This window comes from Photinus pyralis, unplaced genomic scaffold (assembly GCF_008802855.1).
Source record: "Photinus pyralis isolate 1611_PpyrPB1 unplaced genomic scaffold, Ppyr1.3 Ppyr1.4_unclustered_Scaffold4123, whole genome shotgun sequence".
Taxonomy (NCBI): domain Eukaryota; kingdom Metazoa; phylum Arthropoda; class Insecta; order Coleoptera; family Lampyridae; genus Photinus; species Photinus pyralis.
In genome coordinates, this window is record NW_022171530.1 from 98,076 (window position 1) to 118,779 (window position 20,704).

At 37.0% G+C, this 20,704-nt stretch overlaps 2 protein-coding genes and 1 long non-coding RNA gene across 8 annotated transcripts; 2 read left to right on the plus strand and 1 right to left on the minus strand.

The window, feature by feature from the left end:
* Positions 1–524: 524 nt before the first annotated feature.
* Positions 525–13,278, minus strand: LOC116182187 (pickpocket protein 28-like). Of its 6 annotated transcripts, none has more exons than XM_031502711.1 (6): positions 13,152–13,278; positions 13,023–13,092; positions 6,451–6,943; positions 6,288–6,399; positions 972–1,584; positions 525–916 (listed from the first exon to the last, which is right to left on the minus strand). In XM_031502711.1, the coding sequence occupies exons 3-6, from the start codon at positions 6,816–6,818 to the stop codon at positions 786–788; spliced, it is 1,224 nt and encodes a 407-aa protein (XP_031358571.1). In that variant the 5' UTR covers positions 6,819–6,943; positions 13,023–13,092; positions 13,152–13,278; the 3' UTR covers positions 525–785. The 6 variants fall into 6 exon arrangements, with proteins under 6 accessions (XP_031358571.1, XP_031358569.1, XP_031358570.1 ...); XM_031502709.1 differs by lacking the exons at positions 13,023–13,092; positions 13,152–13,278 and having other exon boundaries at positions 972–1,154; positions 1,200–1,253; positions 1,308–1,584; positions 6,451–7,233; XM_031502710.1 differs by lacking the exons at positions 13,023–13,092; positions 13,152–13,278 and adding an exon at positions 12,676–12,800.
* LOC116182188 lies at positions 12,847–13,288 on the plus strand. The gene is made up of 3 exons (XR_004147440.1): positions 12,847–12,983; positions 13,040–13,119; positions 13,171–13,288. It is a non-coding gene; the product is annotated as an uncharacterized LOC116182188 (long non-coding RNA).
* Positions 13,289–13,716: 428 nt separating this feature from the next.
* Positions 13,717–20,701, plus strand: LOC116182203 (alpha-aminoadipic semialdehyde synthase, mitochondrial-like; the record flags this gene model as incomplete). Its single annotated transcript, XM_031502724.1, has 4 exons — positions 13,717–13,916; positions 18,430–19,710; positions 19,764–19,834; positions 19,885–20,701. Coding segments are annotated over exons 1-4 (2,223 nt in total), but the record flags the coding sequence as incomplete, so codon positions are not given.
* Positions 20,702–20,704: the final 3 nt, after the last annotated feature.

Consider the following 20,704-nt stretch of genomic DNA (forward strand, 5'->3'; position numbering starts at 1 on the left):
ATGGGCACACTTTAAATCCTTGATGATCTTGTATTTTAAAAAAATGTGTGTTTTATAAATACATTTATTCATTCCTTACAGTCACACTGGACACATTTTAACTTCGGGGTAGTCTCGTATGTTAAAATGCTACTTATTGCGGATAAGCGGTGTTCTACTTACAGTGCAAAGTACATCTTGGTGTTAAATGTATTGACACAGATGCTCGTTATTGAAAGTAAATGGGAGATTATGACTTAAGTTTGAAACGTTTGAATTGGTCACGTGATATTGGGAAAGTATTCAAATTCACGAAACATTGATAGGTATAGGTTCGCGGTAATTAAATAAATTCTTGAATTCAGTAAAATAAAGTGAACATAGGGTAAATTTAATTATTAAATAATCAATGTTGACGATTTTATGTTGCTTATTTAATTAAAAAGAAATAACTTCTTTGACATTTTATTACAACCGCGCCATCTAGCTTACATAAGGCGTATTTTTTTTCTCGCCTAGCCGACAAAATTGAATTTTCTCGCTCCATGCGTGCAATTGTCTTCTTTCGCGTCCTCACACAGGCGAGAAAATGTAAGTTTCTCCTTGTATAGGATAAAAAAGACTTTAACTTGACTAAAGAAATGGTTATTTTTTAAACACCTGTGGATATACAATGACGTGCTACAGTCAGAAAGATCACAACTTAGTGGCTTCGGTGTATGTTACGCATTCATTATCTAGTATAAGTATGCCAGAAGTGCCAAAGTTTATTAAACATTGTGCATATAGTGTACCAGCGTTCATCTTCATTTAACAGCATTTCCAGTTTCATATTTTGTAACAAACCAAAACAAACGAAGTGTGAAAAAGTACACAATTTCCAAAAAGCTTAGCACGCTACATCCCAAAAACAATCCAGCCATTCCACCAATGTAAACTGTAAAAGTTACAATCAATTCTGTTTTGGAAAACGCACCAAACTGACTACATACCTAGCACATCCGTGAATCTAAAAATGACGTCTCTCCTAAGTCGCATCCTTGGATATTCTTTCAATCCCCACTGCAAATTGGATCCCAAAAACCATTCTCGCGTATCTTTATCCTCTATCACGTAATTCACTTCGTCACAATTGGAATAGCAAGAGCAGTCCCTTTTTAGAGTAATTAGCCGATCTGGAACACAAATTCGTAACACCTTCCGAAGTGAGAGGAACGAACCCGAATATTTCGACAAGCAGTGCAAACCGCTCGCATTGCAGACGCGATCGTCGGCTACAACAAAAATTATGAGAGTGACGTAACGAGTATACCTATCGATGCTCAAACCCAAATTCCTGTAGAAGTGCGGTATGCATCCGCACAAACGTTTGGACAGAGTGATACGGCATTCCATTCTGCAGAGAAGGTAGGAATAGACGGGGGAGTGACGGAGATTGCTCTCGTGGTAGAACTGGCACTTTCTTTGGTTAATTGCCAGCTCCCTCGCGCCCTGACTCGTAAATATGGTTAAAGCTGACAAATACAGCTGCAAGAAGAATCCGTCCGGGGAATACAGACTTTTGCTCGCGATGTCCACAACTTCATAGGGGCCGTGTAAATAAATCTGTAAGTGAATCATTTAAATGTTATGAGGTGTTTGAAATTTTACTGTAGAAATGAAAGACCGCAGCTTGGCTAGTTTGTACAATTTCAAAAAACCGATAATGAAACTGACCCCTTTCTTTCAGAGTACAGTAACGCTTCTCTTACTGGGGGGCATGTCCCTCCCGCTGAGAAGCGTTAACATGGTAAGGCATCCTATTTTTAGGTTAAATGCAAAACTTGTTTGCAAAAAGTTGTGGAACTGTTGGAAGACCATTCCACACTTTACAAACTTTAAAATTGTACCAAATATCTCCAATGGTAAAGGTTAGAAAAACAGTAGTTTCTTTATTGCATTCTTCCAGCTTAAAACCATTGATGAAACCTTTACAAGAGTGCGAATACCTTATTCAAAAAAACCTTCAGAACTTCAAAGGTTATCCGCAACCTTACTAGAACTCAAAAGTATGGAAAAAATAGCCCTTCTTGACAATGTTTGTACCAACAATATTGTATTCATCGAATTTGAAAAGATCTGGACTTACTTAGCATTCTTTTCATTCATTACGCAAATTTTTAAAGCTAGCATGTGGTTTATTCAGAACACAACCTCTTTTAGAAAATGTTAGTTCCAATAAAAAATAATTTCTATAAACCAAACAAGCTGAAGCGCTCGGAAAATTTAGTTCGGAGTAGCCGGTAGAATGCTCGAAACTGATCTGAACTGGAAAATGTCACTAAAAATTCGTTCCGTTGGAGCTTGGAATTGGGAGGCCATGCATTAAGAGTTCTGCAATTTATTCTAATAAATTTGGGGGGGGGGGGGGCAGCTAAACGGGAGCTGAAAAATACAAACGCCGGCGTTAGGTAAATTGAAATTGAGAAATGCAAACAAATTTTCTTGTGGAGGGTCGGATCTAACACTAAGTTCTAACACTATCTGGAATGGTTTTACGGTAAATCTTATAATTAAAAAATCAAGGGGATATTTCATACCCCAAATTCCGAGGAAAATATTCACTATCACTTGATTTCCTTGCGATGAAAAAATAATTAGCTAAAATTTCGAACTGTACAATTGAATTGTTAACGAGTAAAGTTTTGAACTTGTCAATTTCAAGAAAAGTTGTGATGGCGGAAATTAATCGTGAATTACAGACAACAGAAGTTTTTAATTGCGCGGATTTCAGGACTGCATCGCGTCCGGCGGCCGCTTGCCGCTATTGCACATTTGAATGATATCCTCGTATCTCGACGGATCACGTTATTTTGTGCTATCGAGTGAAAATTCAAAAAGGCCAAGTCGCACTCCTTTACGAGGTCCACGAGTTGCCATCCATTTGATTATTTGTTCGTCAACCTTTAGGAGTCATACCAGCAGCATAGTTTGTACTCGAGTTTCGGGGATTTCGCTACTGTAAATGAGGTAATCACATTTTTCTGTATCCTAATCCTTACAGTTTTCCTTTGAGGGCGCTCAAAAATTTTCTTCATTTGAATAGTAATAAAGAACACAAATATTTGCTAAAAAAATTTATCGGACGCACTAGTCATTTCCGCCCAAGAATATATTTTTTACACTCACTTACCCTACTATACAACTTTAAGGGATTATAATTAGGTACAGCCCGAGGGGGTGGAAACTGAGCAAGTTTTGTGCAAGGTTTCCTTCGAAACTAAAATGTATGGGTCCAAGCGTTTGTTGAAACCTTATTTTTAACTGAACGCTTTCGTTTTGTGAATAACACTATACCTATTGCTATCATACCATTAACGAGTAAACGAATACATAATCGTATATACGGAAGGACGAACACTTTCTCTTTCAGAGGTCATTACTATAAGGTATCAGTAGAACACGGCTACCTTACGCCATCTTGAATATTGTGACATCACAAGGTCGTGAGCTTGAATTTTGACCCAATGACGTGGCCTTCGATTTTGGTCCAAGGTCGTGGCTTTAGATTTTGGTCCAAGGTCTTAGATTTTGGTTCCAGATTGTAGTCTAGGGTTTCCCGGTTGCGTAACTAAATGACCTTGTTTTATAGTGCAAGGTCGAACTCTGGGATTTCCCCGACGTAAAGTCATGCCTTGAGTCAAGGGGATTTCCCAATTCTGTAACTTAACGCGTGACTTTGGTGAAGATATCGTTAGCGTCCTGCGCATGCGCTTATTAATCTGATTTTTACAATATGCAATACGTTTGCTTTTACTATAAGCATCTTTGGTTCAAATTTCAAAGAAATATCTCCATAAATAAGGTTGGCATCGCGCAGTCTGCGCATGCGGACATCTGATTTTTACTATATGCGATATATTTGCCTTTACTACAAGTATCTGTGATTAAAATTTCAACAAAATATATTAATAAATAAAAAAAGTTAACATTGCGCAGCCTGCGCATGCGCAGTTCAATCGTCAAGATTTTCCTTGACTCTGATGCCAGAGCGATACGCTACCGAATGCAAAAAGAACGAACTAGTTAAGGCCTCGGACAGACGGACGGACAGAGAAAGTGGCTGCACCCAACTTCGTTGGAAAATGCGCTAAGGAAAATGCGCTAAAAAGAAGGTTCTGTATTTATTTTGTCAATGTAGCGCTCCATATGAATTATTTGTAAGTATAATATAGTTGATATACCTAATAAAACTCGTTTTCAAATAATTGAACTTAATTTCTCTCTAGGTTATCGATTTCGAATCAAATCCGATTCATCATCAGACCTTAGCGTCAGATAATTGTGCTGAATAACAAATATTATTGTAAAAAATCACTTGGACATATTTGACTCGAAGACCTGGACAAGTTACACATTAAAATCGGATTGAGTTCGGAGTAGAAGTGGTGTAATGTGTAGGTGTTGAGTTTATGTGTCTATAATGCGTAATTCTGTACTTACATGTTATAAAGATCACAAAAAGTATTCACTCGCGAAACGTTGCACGGACAATAATATCACTATAATCGCATAAACTTTTAGGAAATGATGAGAAATTAATAAAACTGGTAATACGTTAATGTTAAAGCGAGTACTGACAATTGGAGACTAACGAGAAATGGAAAGGGTTACTTTTACACCGTAATTACTAATTAGGAAGGTGGTTTTTTCCAAACGTCTTTGAAAAACAATAGCTTTTAAGAAGTCCTGATACGTATTTTAAAATATCTTCCTAACATGAAGAGATTTACACTAATCTTTTTTATCGGCCTATAAAATTCAACTCGAAAACTTTTACAAGTTTTGGAACTTATTTTAAATATCTTCCTAAACTTAAAACCTATTGTTTTTCGAATACATTTTGGTACCAAAACACGGTCCTAATTATGGTGTAAAAGTGTACAAAGGTGTTTCTCGTTAGTTTTCAATCGGCCGCACACACTTTAACATTAGCGTATTACCAGTTTTATTAGTTTCTCATACATACCTAAAAGTTAAAGCGATTATTATTATCTGTGCATCCTTGTAAGTGCAAAACCTTGGCCCGTATGAATAAAAATAAGCAAATGCTTATACTTGCAAAATTCAAAGTAAATACTCATAACTGCCCCTTCATACTGGTCTGCTTAGCAGCGCTGCATTGCGTCCTGTCCTTCTGCGTAGAATCGCTGCTAAGTCGCCCAGTGCGAAGGAGCACTTACGAGTATTTACTTTGAATTTTGCAAGTATACCTAACCATTTGCTTATTTTTATTCATACGGGCCCTTGTTGTAACACTTACTTGTTTTGAATAATTTTTTATCTTTTAATAGTAGCGTTGCCCTTTTGGTATCCCTAACGCTTGTCTCCTAAAGTACTCATACGATTTTGATCAAATTTGAGATATGAGGAATCGAAATTAAGCTAACGAATGCAAAAAGGTGCTTCTGGCATCCTAACGCTATCTTCCCCAAGATAACGCCTTAAGTACAGTACTGGAAAATCCTATGTCACGACCTTGCACCTCGCCAGAAGGTCACGCCTTAGTTACGGCACTGCTCCAATATGCAAAGTAACTCCTTATTTACGCAACCAAAAATCCCCGTCACTAAAGCCCTGACTGTTTCCGTCGGCGAAATCACAGGCACGCTCTTGCACTATAAAACAAGGCCACTTCTTAGCTGCGCAGCTTGGGAAGCTGCAGACTACGACCAAAATCCAACTCACCAAGACCACGAGCTTGAGCCTACACTCAAGGCCATGACCTTGGACCAATGGTGCATGTGTTCTACTGGGATCCTTTGCCAAAGTTTCAGGTCGATAGCACTTTCTTATAAAAAGTAGTGTGCGACACGGGTGGGTGGACGGGCGAACTAAAGTATTCACAATAGCTACTTGTCCAATTTAGAAAAATGTGTTAAACATAAAATAAAGTACCTACTAAGTGCACGTTGTTTCCAAAAATCACGAGTAAACCATTACAAGGAACTAAGCAGAAAGCGTCTTGTCGAATGATTTGGCACTTACGGTAGATGATGCTAGTTTTAAATTACGTTATCAAAAAGTTATAGCTCGCGCCTCTAAATACGTTGTGGTAGTGGATGTGTTCTTTAATCGGAAATCTATTGCTCTTAAATTTATAAATACTGTTTGCGATATTTCCGAAGAAAGAAGTGATTCTTTTGGGCATTGCGCAACTAGCGCAAGATTTTTCAAGAATTGTTGGATTCTCACTACCAATGCATATCGTTAAAACGCATCAAAAATTTAGGAATACGCGATCCAATGTTGAGCAAATTACAGCTTACGTGAAATCCCGTTGACATATTTACGACGTTCGCGAAGATCTCTCCATCTAAAGGATGAACAAAAAGTGTACGTGTTTCTGTGTAGACTGTCCATAACTTTTTTTCTCTATAGCTACGAGGTTGCAAGAGTTACCTATATGAGAACGTTCCATAATGACCTTACCTTGGCGAGTTGTAGATGGCAAGGTTCGAGTTGTAACTGTAGCAAATTCCCATTTCCGTTATGGTTTTTTCCAAATAGTACTTGTTACTTTGCAAGCCAGAATTCGATACCAACGGCTTAAATTCGTACTGTAATTGAAGCAGAATCTTCATGAACTGCTCACTTGGCAATTCGTAGTAGGGCAAAACTTTATCAAAGTTTTTGTAGTTGGCTTCGGCGAGTGTACGCAGAAACGCTTCCAATGCGGTTTTATTTTTCACGTTGATATTCTGTAATACACCTTTTAATAGATCTTCGTGAACTTTTGATGTAGGACAAATTGTCGCCGCAGGAAATGAGGTGTTCCATGTGAAACGATCCCTCTCCATGGATATGACGGTGGGGTTCTCTTGGTATCTTTTCCATGTCGCGCTACTGAGAATGCTTGCGCCGAAGACTCCGGTACCGATCAGCGCAAGCCATATTATCGCTTCTGAAGGATGTCGTTTTTCCGCTGTAACATGAACAAATCCGTGAATTGTACTCACAGAAAGAAACAGCTTCAAAAATGAGGTCAAGATTTTAACAAATGGTAAATTCTGTGATTCCTCATGCGGTGCGATCCGTCGTTTCAATTTCATTTTTTCCACCCAAATTGACGCAAATTTTCTAGTCGGGTGTGTCGACGTTTCCATGTTCGGCCACGAAATGACAAAGCGTAAATCAAACAATAAAGATACCTATGTTTTATTAATAATTTTTCATTGTTAGAAACGCGCCACTAAAATATTTATGCGCCAGCAGATATCGATAAGGGGTAATTTTTCGATTTGATATCGAAACTACGTAACTCTAACGAAAGTCAACAAAACGTCTTTTAGGGGAAATTTAATACCGCTAAGTAAGCGGGTATTAGGTACTCCACATTTAATTATCCCGATCAATCCCAGAATTTCACGCGTGTGGTCCACATCCTGAAACATATGTACTCACAAAAATCTAATGGATTTGTGTTTATTTAAACCCTGTCACAATATATACGCATATTAGTCTCTTTAAAAAATTGCCTTGGTTTTTCTAGACTTGATGGCAACTGATATAAGAAACATGTGCTGTAGCTAACCTTATTTTTTCCCCCAGTGTAATCTATAAACAGGCAACAATTGTCCATTCATTACCATTAACTTGACATTCATTTATTTTATCTAAACAATACTCTTTAATGTACATAAGTAAAACGTAGTGCATATACTTCCTGAATTAAATGATACCTACAAACTATCTCCCTTAACCCTATTTTTAGGGTAGTGTACAGATATTCACATACGTCCGTTCGTCCACTTTGAAAGTGGCTCACATTGAAAGTTACGTTCCCTGAGGAGTGCAGCTGTGCCACGTAAAACTAATTGCGACTGGCGAGTATCGAGAATTCTCATTTGTGGATGACTTTTTTAAAGTTATATAGCAGACACAAATAAACTGCTAAACAGCATCTAAAAAAGCGGCAAGCACCTCGGTGCGACCCTACGGGGTCTTTGGATTTGACCCATTTTCAATAGGCTTATTACTTGTGGCATATAGGTCAACTATGCAAAGTTTGTACCAAATCGGTCCACGCGTTTGACAGTTATCGTGTTCACGGACGGACGGACGGACAGACAGACGGACACCATCTACTCCCCTATAAAGCATTCATCCCTTTGCTCTACCGCTTAATAAAAATGAAACGTATCTGACACGGATGTAGCGATTGGAATGATCGGGAAGAGAAGTACACATCGGCGTAAGTTCATGGAGCAGAATTTCCATTAGGAGCCAATTTCGTCGGGGAAACGATAAAACACATAAGTTAGTAAAGTAAAATCTTGAATTTTCTGCCATTTTTTTCAAGAAATGCCTATTTTTCCGATACTTAATGTTAATACTTAATACACCCAAGGCGACGTTGGTCGCTGTGAAATCATTCGTCATCACTGTTATCAGTAACCGATACAATGGAATGTCAAAGGATCTGCAGTATTATTACCATTTGTTTTCTTGGAAATTTATTTATTTCTATAATTTTAGAAAATAAATTTTCCTGTGCGTCAAATTTCAACACGATCGACCACTTTTAAAAAAGTATCGTGCAGATGGACGGACAGACTGACAACAATGCAACGGATCTTTAACAATAGACGCAGCCCAGACGAGGTGTATGAACAAACACTGAAACAAAATCACTAACAAACAATAGAACTATAATAAATCATCATCAGCGAACAACTAAACAGATAGTTGCTCGATTTGTGCTCTTATTTAAATTCTTGTTCTAATGTATAGGTTTTAATATTCTTACGCCATCTAGGTATTTTCTTTGTAATCCACTAGTTCTGTAGTTAATTTGTTCTAAGTGTTATAGCTTTCTTATTACTTTAGTTCTTTAGTTTGCCGATAGAGGCCATTTTAGATTCTTTTTACGATACTTCTTGTCTAGAGTTGACGCTTTGTACTTTTCTGTATGTACCTAATTCTATCCCTTCTCAAGTTTAGTATTGTGCTCAGTTGTATTTGTTTCCCTTCAGTGACGTTTCTGCTTTCGTATTGCTTACATGCAAATTTTTCTTTTGTATGCCATTACCAGTAAAAACTGACTTTTTTTTCGTGGATAAAGGATATGTATTTTGGATGTCACCATTTATCTTTGGAGTGGCTTCTCTTTCTCTTCTCATAAGTTTTTCTTTTAGATTACCTTTTACGTTGTATTTACCATTACCATAGCATCCTTGGTATTTACCTAGATATATATTCCTACTACCTACGCAGTACGTCAATGACATTTCTAGTTGGACCCGTCATCTTATTAGGATTGGTATTGGCGCGCGTTACGCCGTGGACATTACCGACTTGAGAAACCCTACCCACATTAACCACCTGAATCTACTTCATTCTACCAATATTACCACCTACTCGAAGTTTATGACAAGATTTCGATATTTATTTATTTATTGTCCCCCTCTTGTTATGGGCCCTCAACCGGCTTTCGCCCAATTACAGATTGACCCGCATATAATACTTTAATACTGTACCGCGTGACTCAACAATAAGACTGTTCCTCGGTCATATCTCGGGAATCGTTTGTCGTATGACCACCAGAGGGCGTAACTGCCGTCTTAAATTTTAAAATTGCATTTTCTTTAAATTTCGCATAATAAACTAAACATTCTTTTTTCACATTTTTAAAGAGAACCAGTTTATCTATCATTTTCGTAAAAACAAAAACTCAGTTATTTCAAAAACAAAGATGGCGTGGGGCGTTCAATTGTTTTTGCAATAACCTGCTTTAACCTCTTAACCGTTTGACCGATTGTAACAAATTTGGTATCGTTGAAAAGAGCATTCTTTGGGAAACAAGAATCAAAATATAGTTAATTTAGTTGAATCCTACTCCGCTAGGGGGCTAGTCTAAAATGCCGATTTCTAACCAAGAAGCGTTTAATATACTGGCGGCGATGGTTCGTAGTCGGATAACGCAAAGAGAAGATGCGGGCAGCGATGGTCGCATTTTGAAAATACTTAAAATATATCGCCAGCATATTAAATGCTTCTTGATTAGAAATCGGCATTTTAGAAAAGATTACAAATTCAAAAAACTGCACTTTCTGAATGCGTAAACACAGCAGAATAATTTACAAATTATGGCTGTTATTATTTTATAATGCATCGTGTTTCATTTGTTTAATTTTCCAAGACCTACCTAAAAGTGTAGGGCCCTTTTTTTGCGCCATTGATAAATACCGGAAATATGTAAAAACTAAATTTAAGATACAAGTTAAGCATTTTTATTAATTAATTAATTAATCTCATTTCTCCAATATTTGAGGTTAGGAACGAGATTTTGAAAAACGGTTTTCACTGTCCTCTTTGGATGTTATTTGGCTACTTTTTCATAAAGAAAAGGTCATATCATTCCCTTTTTTTTATGATTTTATGATAATGTCAAAATTAGCTTCCTGGTGGAGAAGGATTCAACTAAATTAACTATGGTTGATTCTCATTGCCCAAGGAATGCTGTTTTCAACCATACCAAATTTGTTAAAATCGGTCAAACGGTTAACAAGTTAAAGCAGGTTATTGCAAAAACAATTGGACGCCCCACACCATCTTTGTTTTTGAAATTACTGAGTTTTTGTTTTTACGAAAATTATAAAAAATAAATTGGTTCTTTAAAAATGTGAATAAATTTTTTTTGTTTATTATGCGAAATAGCAACGGCTCAAGAACTGATCCTTGAGGAACATGTAACAGTATTTCTGTTCAGGTTCAGGTTCATTTTTACGTAATTGAAATGTGAAGTCTAAATATAATCATGACCCCCAAGTATGAATAAGCACTTTCTTTCGGCTACTTCGCGATCATGATTTCAAGATCGTGATTCGTAGTATCACGTTTTACGAAAGAACGCGCGAATTTAAATCAAAGTATGGTTAAGTTTACGTAGTACACATTTGCATTCGAATTACGTATTTTTTGTTTGGATTATGAAAATAATTTAAATACAAGTGGAAGTACTTGCACCATTCCTCTTCAGCTACAAATATTGGCTAACCTTTTGAGCAAAAATATCCTTGCAATTATAAGTTAGGAATTCGTGATCATAAAACTTTTATGTGCAGTTTGTTCACGATTTTAGCAATCATGATCATATAAGATCACACTTCGAAAGAACGTGATTCAAAAGCTTTATTCGCGGGCGATCAGTCTATATAAACGTAAGTGGATTGTGCGCATACGCAGAAATGAGGCCACGGGATAAACACTACGAGAGTATAAATACGGAAATTTCCAGTAGCGAGAGGGAGTTGCTCGCCGTCTTTTCACGGGGCAACATCTGTGCCAGTCGCGCCCGTAAATCATAAGCGCGTTTTCTTGTAATAGTGAATTGAGGCGACTTTTTTAAGAAAATCGAGAGAAAGAACCGAGCGAAAACATCTCAATCCAGCCACTACATCGGCACTTCACGGCACTCCGGAGAAAATTAGGAGGATTGCGAGATTTCCGAAGAGCAGTTCCATTTTCTGTTCTACACGCGGTCCGTGCACGGTCTACATGGAGGATGCCGAAAAAGTCGCGTTGAAACCGGCCGGTCTGTGATTGGCCGAACCGAAATTCAAATAGCTGCTTACAATGGGCGGGTTGAGATCATTTGATTTCAACATCGATCGGAGCGAGGCTAAGACTGCATTCCGAATCCTAGTGCACATTAACAATAGACGTTCAAGGTGTTTATAAACCAGTAACATTATCGCTTGTAGTTTATCGTCTTTGTTGTTCGCCCCGTCGTAGGCTATTGCATTGTCGTTTGAATTTGTGTTATTGTAAAGGCGATTTAATCACCTACTACGGTTGCCTTCAAATAAGTGCGTGTGAGCACTGTTTGTTTCCATTTTAACGACTCGTGCCTGGAGGCGTTACAACACGCATTTGCAGCAGTTTGATTTGATTTTCAATCTAATTGTATACTAATTTATGAAACAAGAATTAAGTTTCTTTCTGTACTCGGCGGTTTTAGAGTAAATATTTTGATTTTTGACTAACGTAATAAAGACAGATTTTCCTTTCTATGCAGTAAATTTTTGTGAATAAATGAGTACCCTACTTTTACATAAACGTACCGCCTCAGCCTCCATTTCTTTTGACGTGTGTTATTTACAGCAAAAAGGCGATTTTCTAAGAGAAAAAGAATATAATAGGTTTTAATAAAAACTATTGATTTTTATTCATTTATCCTTTCCCATCTCCTCAAGGCCAGAAAAGTACCATCGACTGAAGCTAGTCGGCGCCCAACAATAATTATTTTATGTAAGAAGAACCACCCCTAAATAAAATATTTTGAGAAAGAAACGGTAGGAAGAGTTGAAAAGTAACCAGCCGGTTAGAAACACCACATATACCGGCTGCGAAAAGTTTGTTTAAGATTATTGCAGAGTCAACAATTTGGCACAAATGTTTTTTTTTAAATATAGCAGAATATAAAACCAGCAACCTTTGTGCCACAGCTATTTAGACCGTCCAAAATTTGAGATATAAGTCTTTGCAGTGTTAAAGCCTTCTCGAAAGTCGTACTGAACTGCTAAAACAAACTTTTTTTGCATAAGAAACTGACTAGCCTTGCCTTCATAACTTTTTCGAGTGGCTTAGAAAAGATTGGCAACAAAGCTATTGGTCTACTATTAACTATCTCCTGATTTTAAAAAAAGGAATTACTTTTATAGTCTTCAGATTATTGGAAATACCCCAGTTTCACTTTTCAGAGGTGTACTAATTGCACCTGCCACAAACTGGTACAGACTGAATCGTCACCTGGGCATCCGGAACTAACTAGGATCAGCAATTGATTCATCGTTCCTCTTAATTTAATATTTTACATTTGTAGGTCTCTTTCCTATTTCATTATTACCCGGATCTTGTGTTTACGTCGCAGTCTGAAGTTTCTTGCAATGGGATTCGCTATTTGGAGACTAATTATGGTGATTTTGATCCACTGATCAAGGACTTCCTCAGGCGACAATTAGGTAATGAATTTTTTTTTGTAAAAATAGACAGTAGCATACCTATTCCATTCTGTTAGATTATTAACGTTTGGGCGAGTTTGACCAACATTCGATATTGATTAGTGGAATTCTACAACATTAAGTAGGTAATGTTCGTGTAAGTAGTTATTGATAAAAAAACCTAGTCACCTTTATGTTTCGATTGTAGAGTGGAGGCGTTTGGGATTGATTATTTTGTCAAAAGCATTGTATCGCTAAACTCCCAGATTTAAGAGTGTAGCACGTAAGTTTTGCCGATCTTGATCCGCTTAATTTCTCCATTTGTTCGAAATTGATTAAGAATATTATCTAAGCAACGTCCTTCAATAAGTTAGAAATTACGAGTAGGTACTACAAGTGTACCAACGTGCCAACAACTGCTCGAGATCAGTCGCTATCAAAGGATGAGGGCTCTCTAGAACTGTTGTCGCTATACAAGTTCAATCATTACTATGGACCTTACGGGAGTCCTGGAAATTCGTCCACCATTTTAAATTGCAGAGTTCGTATAATTAATTGGACACCATGCAGATTCTTTGCGGTTATCTCCCACTAGGTGCACACATTACTATTTGAACACTATGGGGAAATCCTCGAGGCGGATGGAGACGTTGCTATTTATGTTTCAACGTAAGGAAGGTCGAGGGTTAGTGATTACTTGCATAACTTTATGTCAATTAAGATGATAAGAATTTTTCCTCCTACTTTTGATTAGATCTATAATACGTTGCCGCTCAATATAATCTGGTCGTAGTAAAAGAATTTGCGCACACGTTACTTTTGGGAAACAGAGGTGATGTGAACGCTGAGATTTAAATTTTTTTATAGATTCTCATTTATTAATATTTTAATTTATAAACGATGTTGAAAATTAGGAGGTTACCTGTACGTGCAGCTTTGGGGCGGAAATATTTTGTAAGTACTTATTAGCATAATTATTACTCCACTTTGTAGTACCTACCATCTTCAATCTGCCATGGTGTCACTCTTGATCCTTTTAAATCTATTGATTCGGAAAATTTTTCTATTTTTTTTAGAATATTTTAGTACCTACGGCTATATGCAAATCAGAATACACTTACTCTTCATATCTTGCCCTTTTACTATTCAGTGAAGATGAAATTAACTATTGTAAAGTGTTAAACTTAAAACGTGGAGGCTTAAATTTGGCAGTTGCCATGAATCTTTATCGCATTGTAAATATCGTAATCACAATTACTACCCGTCTTTTCATTCAGATTACAAAATCTTTAAAGGTTTATCGTTCTGAATTTTTGCACAAAATTATGTACTGTTTATTTATATCTTATCGAAAAGTATGTTGTAATGAAATTTAATTGCGTTTTTGCTATTAATACTATGTTCTTAAAAAAGCTATAAGATTCTTCTTTGTTCGGTGTAAGTAAATGGTACTTTCTTGGACATAAATTAAAATTCGCACAAATAGCAACGTACCGAAGAATAATTATACTAAATTGGACTAGACTATAGGTAAACGCAAGTGGCTCCAAATAAAATTAATTAATCGAGAAGGAAATTACTTTTGGGAGGATTTTAAAATAAATGTCACATGCCCACAGCCTGTGTCGTGTAGATTAGCCAAATAGTTACTTAACTTTTGATTCTTACGTTCAATTACGATTTATTTCTATTATTATTGGCGATTGTAATGTTGTATTTGCCTCACAGCTAGTTCAATCGGTTCCACTTAAAAATAACATTTTCAAGGTTTTGAACTTTTTCCTTAATTAAGAGTTTAAGCATAAATTCTTATTTTCTACAGCTAACTGATCACAAAATAACAATAAAGTAACAAAAACCCCGTTCGCGGGCTCCCGTTACACAAAGGAACCTAATCGTCCTAAGGAAGAGCTTGAATTTCATGAAATGTAAAAAACAACTACAGGGTCTACAACAAATAAGAAACACGTGTAAATAAATACACCTCAAAACAATACACTAGCCCTAGCCACACTCGACCTCGGATCACAACGCGGAGAGTAAAACATGCATTGTCCCCTTGTATGTGTTGGGCCGATCAAAATCGTTCTCAAATAAATCCATAGAATACCAAATAAAAGCCAAAATCGAGAGAAATAAAAATGGCCCTAGGAATGGCCACATTCTGTAAGGTCAAATCTAATAGTTCACAATAATACACGCAAGGTGCATAAAGCAAAGTGGTCGCTTTTGAAAGTAAGAGAGCTGTTAGACATTTTTGGGTAGGTAACTTGTCCAATATTTCTCCAATAATACTCAAATACAGAATTGCATACCTAGCTGAAGGGAGTATACCTATAAACCCATATTTTTTTTAAGATACGAATTTTTTGTTTCAAAAAATATATCCTTGAGGCATTTCGAAATTTTTATACCTTTAAATTTAATATTAGAAGAAAAAAAATAATTACCTAAGGAAGATTATTTAGTCTGGTTTTACACTTTACTAGGTGCTTGATTGAATTTAATTAGAAGATTTATTTATTTATAATTGATTAACAATGAATTTATGACAGTCTTGAAATTAATTGATTTATAACAGCAAAATATTATTTATCACTCACATCTGCACAATTTATACCATCGCGAACTATATTTATTGCTTCGCCGTTGAAATTGGAACTAACTGAATCGCAACTCGGTTTGATTATATAGCGAACGCTTCCGAACGCATATTGTATAATAAAACACGTCATATTTCCCGGAAAGATTGCGTTACATCTGCCTTCGTTCTTTATCGCCGATGACTCTCATGGCGCTTCGATATGTATCGGAATATCTGGAATACATAAGAAACAAAATCTTAAAACCCTACAGAACCATACTAGGAGCTACCGTTACAATACCTACCAATTTATTTCAGCTATCTCGTCTAGCAGGTCCTGGAACAATAGTACTCCCACAGCACAAATCTGTAAGAGACGCTAGAAATAATGTTTCCAAGATTTCAAATTAGGTTTGGCCCAAGATGATTTTTTTAGGATTTTGAGTCATAGTGTCAAAACTAGCCCCCTGGCGGAGAAGGATTCAACTAAATTAACTGTATTGATTCTCATTGCCCAAGGAATGCTCTTTTCAACCATACCAAATTTGTTAACATCGGTCAAACGGTTAAGAAGTTAAAGCAGGTTATTGCAAAAACAATACCATACCATGTTTGTGTTTGGAATGACTGAGTTTTTCCAAATTTAAGATGGCAGTTACGCCCTCTGTTGGTCAATGTTAGAACTTGAAAATATTTTCCAGCGATTCTTCATGACCGATTTACCAAATAATTTTTTTTACCCCTAAGTCATATGACGAGCGGTTCTCGAGATATAGCCGAGGAACAGTCTTATTGGGTCACCCGGTACATATTAAGCCTGTACCGACCTAGTTCCGTTTACAGGGGTTATAAACCCCTCTTATAGAAAATAAATTGTATTCTCTACGGCACTGGTAAAAACTTTACTGTAACAATAAATTTTTTGTAATGAAAAACAATACACGGCTAACTCAGTAATGAATAAATGTTCAAAAACTTTTACATTGCGGAAAGTTAGTTCTTTATATCGACTAACAATCTGAAAATTAAAACCTGGTGCCCTGGTTTGATCACGCTCAAATAAGTACTCATATAAATTGAGTTGTTTAATTATACTGTTGAAAATAAAATCGTTCCAACTCCAGTTTACTTTACATTTTTCATGATAAATCTAATTAATTGGATAGATTTTTTTAAATATTCGTATGAATTAATTAACACTTGGTACAAAACTCAAAATTCCACTCAAAATAAATTTACACGCTTAAAATTCAATTTCACCATTATAATGAGAAAGACTACCAATATCTTTGCTTATTCACTTGTCGTTCATAAAAAATGGTTTACGGAATAAATTCCCGTAAATTGGCCTCTTCAGGAATGTTAGAATGACTTTATATGTAAATTCCTAAGACAAAATCCCCAAAAACGCTCGGTTCAAATCACAAATGAATGAGTACATGTTATATTTCTGATTAGAAACAACTTGCCTGCTTATTTTTTTTAGTACAGCTACTTTTATAGAAATTTATAATCAGGTAATATAAATGTTTGCCTCTCATTGATAAGGTATCGAATGCGATTAATGAAGGCAAAAACATAAGCTTTAAGATGAACGTTTTAATTTTTTCTATCAAAAGTAAGAAAAATGAATTTGAACAAATATAAAGTCGCTTTTGCTCTCTTTTCAATGCCAATGAAAAAGTATCCTCGTGTAAACACTTCCATATGACCCAATAACATATATTTCAATTTTGAGCGATATATCTCAAAAATTGCAGGAGATATAAAGAAAAAATCTTGAAATTTTAACACCCTGTAGATCAGTGTCGAAGCGTTTGCGGATCTATGTTTATATTAAATTTTAGTTATAATAAAATGAATCAAATAATAAATCCCTTCCATATTTACTTCATATACTATTTATGAAAATATTTGTGCGAATAAAAGTTAGGATTTTTGTTTGTCGGTTCATTGATTAAAATTAATTTAGAAATACAGTAAATGATAGTTTGATAAATGAGATCCACTTGGCAATGTTAAGGTTAAAACTGAAAAAAATTCCGTTTTATTTATTTTTACATTATGTTGTTCATTATATAGTAATCAATCATTCAGCAGATTACTGACCGAAAACTTTCCATAATACGTCCTTTCATAACACTTCGGGAGCTCGTGACAAAAAATATAAAAAATCGTACACCTTACTCCTTGCGTGGGTGTAGGTACTTATTGAAATTACTGTTCGGGGGAGTTCCGACGCAAGGGTAAAGTGAGTAAGGGTGTCTTAAAAAGGGGTTTTAATTTAGGTAATTATTTTATTAAATTGTGTATGTCGTTAACATAATAATAATAATATTCCTCTGGCAGAACTTTACAGACAACTGCTTTGTTTGGCTGAGCAATGAAGGTCGCACTGTTAGAGTACAGAGTGTGACTTCCGTTTTGAAATTTGGATCGTATTTCGTATTGTAACTAAAAGTAACGTATTTATGTAAAATTGGTTACCCATTGATGAATTTATGATAGTTAATTATTATGAACCATTTACTTGTACTCACATTTAGAATACGAAAACTTATAGCGCGAGCACGGATTTCACTATTTATCACTTCGGCGTTGATATGAAAACCAAAACTACTCACAATTTAATTTATTTATATAGCATATTTTCTCAAAAAATCTAGAGAGCATATATTTCGCAGAAAGAATGAGTTACATTTGAGACTCGGTTTTCTATTATATTAAAAACATAAACTCCCGGACAAATGCTGAATCTTTGTCTGTGCATCCGTCTCAATTAACAAGATAACTTAAAAACGATTTTTACGACTTTTATAAATTATTTTTGTTTTTAAAATTGTACCAGAAGTATAGAATTTAATATCTTTCGTTTTGTTAAAGGGCACACAGAAAACCATAGCCATACGTCGTGAAGATCAGAGCGTATGGGAAAGAAGGGCACCATTTTCTCCGCTCCATGTCAGAAAATTGGTGAAGAATGGCGTGCGAGTTATCGTACAGCCAAGTAACAGAAGAGCCTATCCGATGCAAGCGTACTTAAATGCAGGAGCAATCATTCAAGAAGACATTTCCGAAGCAAGCATCATATTCGGTGTCAAGCAGGTTCCTATCGATCAGTTGATTCCCAATAGAACGTTTTGCTTTTTTTCTCACACGATTAAGGCGCAAGAAAGTAATATGCCACTTTTGGATGCAATTTTGGAACAAAACATTCGGCTTTTGGATTATGAGAAATTGGTAGACAAGAAAGGACAGCGTGTCGTTGCATTCGGGAAGATGGCAGGAGTGGCCGGAACGATCAACATACTTCATGGACTAGGCCTTCGTCTTTTGGCGCTCGGCCATCACACACCCTTCATGCACATTGGACCTCCACACAATTACCGAAACTCCAGTATGGCAAGGCAAGCGGTACGTGATGCTGGATACGAAGTTTCTCTAGGATTAATGCCAAAATCTGTCGGTCCACTGACCTTTGTTTTTACCGGTTCTGGTAATGTCTCCCAAGGTTCCCAAGAGGTATTCCAAGAACTCCCACACGAATACGTTCCACCGGAGTTATTGCAAAAAGCGGCGGAACATGGTAACCCAAATAAAGTGTACGGCTGTGAAGTTAGAAGGCGACACTACTTAGAACGTATAGGAGGGGGAAAATTTGATCATGTGGAGTATGAAGAACACCCCGAAAGGTATGTCTCAACCTTTAGTAAGAAAATTGCTCCGTACGCCTCTGTGATCATAAATGGTATTTATTGGGCGGTGGATAGTCCAAAGCTGCTAACAATCCCAGATGCTAAAGTCTTACTACGTCCCGCTTACACACCGTGGTTACCCACTTCAATGGGGGCGCCAGCTTTGCCACACCGCATGTTGGGCATTTGCGATATCTCAGCAGATCCCGGCGGTTCCATCGAATTCATGAACGAGTGCACCACAATTGACACACCTTTCTGTCTATATGACGCGGACAGAAATAAGGACACAAAAAGCTTTAAGGGCCCAGGCGTTTTAGTCTGCAGTATTGATAACATGCCCACGCAACTGCCTAGAGAAAGTACCGATTTCTTTGGCGATCTGCTTATGCCATTTACACCTGATATTTTACAATCAGACGCTTCCAAACCTTTGGACAGTCACCACTTCTCGCCCACCATTCACGGGGTAAGAGCTCCGCGTCACGATTTATACTTAGGTATCTAATTGTAAATTCGCAGGCCATCATCGCTAGCGACGGAAAATTGACACCTAATTTCGAATACATCAGAGATTTGCGAGAATCAGCAATGTACGTAACTGATCATAATTCCATAATCTTGTACTAATTCGATCTTGCAGAAGGAGCCGCCAAAAAGAGTCGGCACAAGGCAAACCTGAAAAACGAGTGGTCATTTTTGGCGCCGGTCGAGTTGCAGCGCCTCTTGTTGAATATCTCCACAGAAATCCATCGATAGCGATAACTGTTGCTTGCGAAAACAAGGAGTTAAGCGACAACTTGGCAAAGACCTTCCCGGGAGTGGAAGGCGTTTATTTAAACGCCCTCGAAAGTGTCACCGGTGTACAGGAATTGGTTGCAAACGCAGATGTTGCCGTTTCCATTTTACCGAGAGATCTTCATCCCATTGTCGCCAAAGCTTGTATCCGTGAAAAGACGAACATGGTAACTGCCAGTTATGCGAAGGATAATTTAACCTGCTTACATAAAGACGCGGTTAACGCTGGAATTACGATACTCAACGAGGTTGGCTTAGATCCCGGCATCGATCATCTTCTAGCACTAGAATGTATGCACGAAGTAAAGGCTTTGGGAGGAAAAATCGTTTCGTTCGAATCGTTCTGTGGTGGACTACCCGCGCCAGAATTTAGTGACAACCCATTACGATATAAATTCTCCTGGTCACCTCGTAGTGCTTTAATTAACACTTTGTCAGAGGCAAGGTATATTTCTCATGGTGAGAAGGTCGTAATCAACGAAGGAGGGGAACTGATGGAAACGACGCGATCTCTTAATTTCCTGCCCGGGTTCAGTCTGGAAGGTTTTCCAAACGGGGATAGTACAAAGTACGCGAAATATTACGACCTGCCCGACGCGAAAACGCTTTTACGTGGAACTATACGTTACAAGGGCTTCACCGACGCAGTCCGCCATTTGCAATTT

Bases quoted from the DNA above. Each gene is read 5' to 3' on its own strand.
- LOC116182187 (XM_031502705.1), bottom strand. From the start codon at position 7,124: ATGGAAACGTCGACACACCCGACTAGAAAATTTGCGTCAATTTGGGTG. The intron at 6,400-6,450 runs GTAAGGTCATTA...GCAACCTCGTAG, and splicing joins GCCATCTACAACTCGCCAAG to CTATAGAGAAAAAAAGTTAT. The intron at 1,585-6,287 runs GTAAGCTGTAAT...ATTCACTTACAG, and splicing joins ATATGTCAACGGGATTTCAC to ATTTATTTACACGGCCCCTA.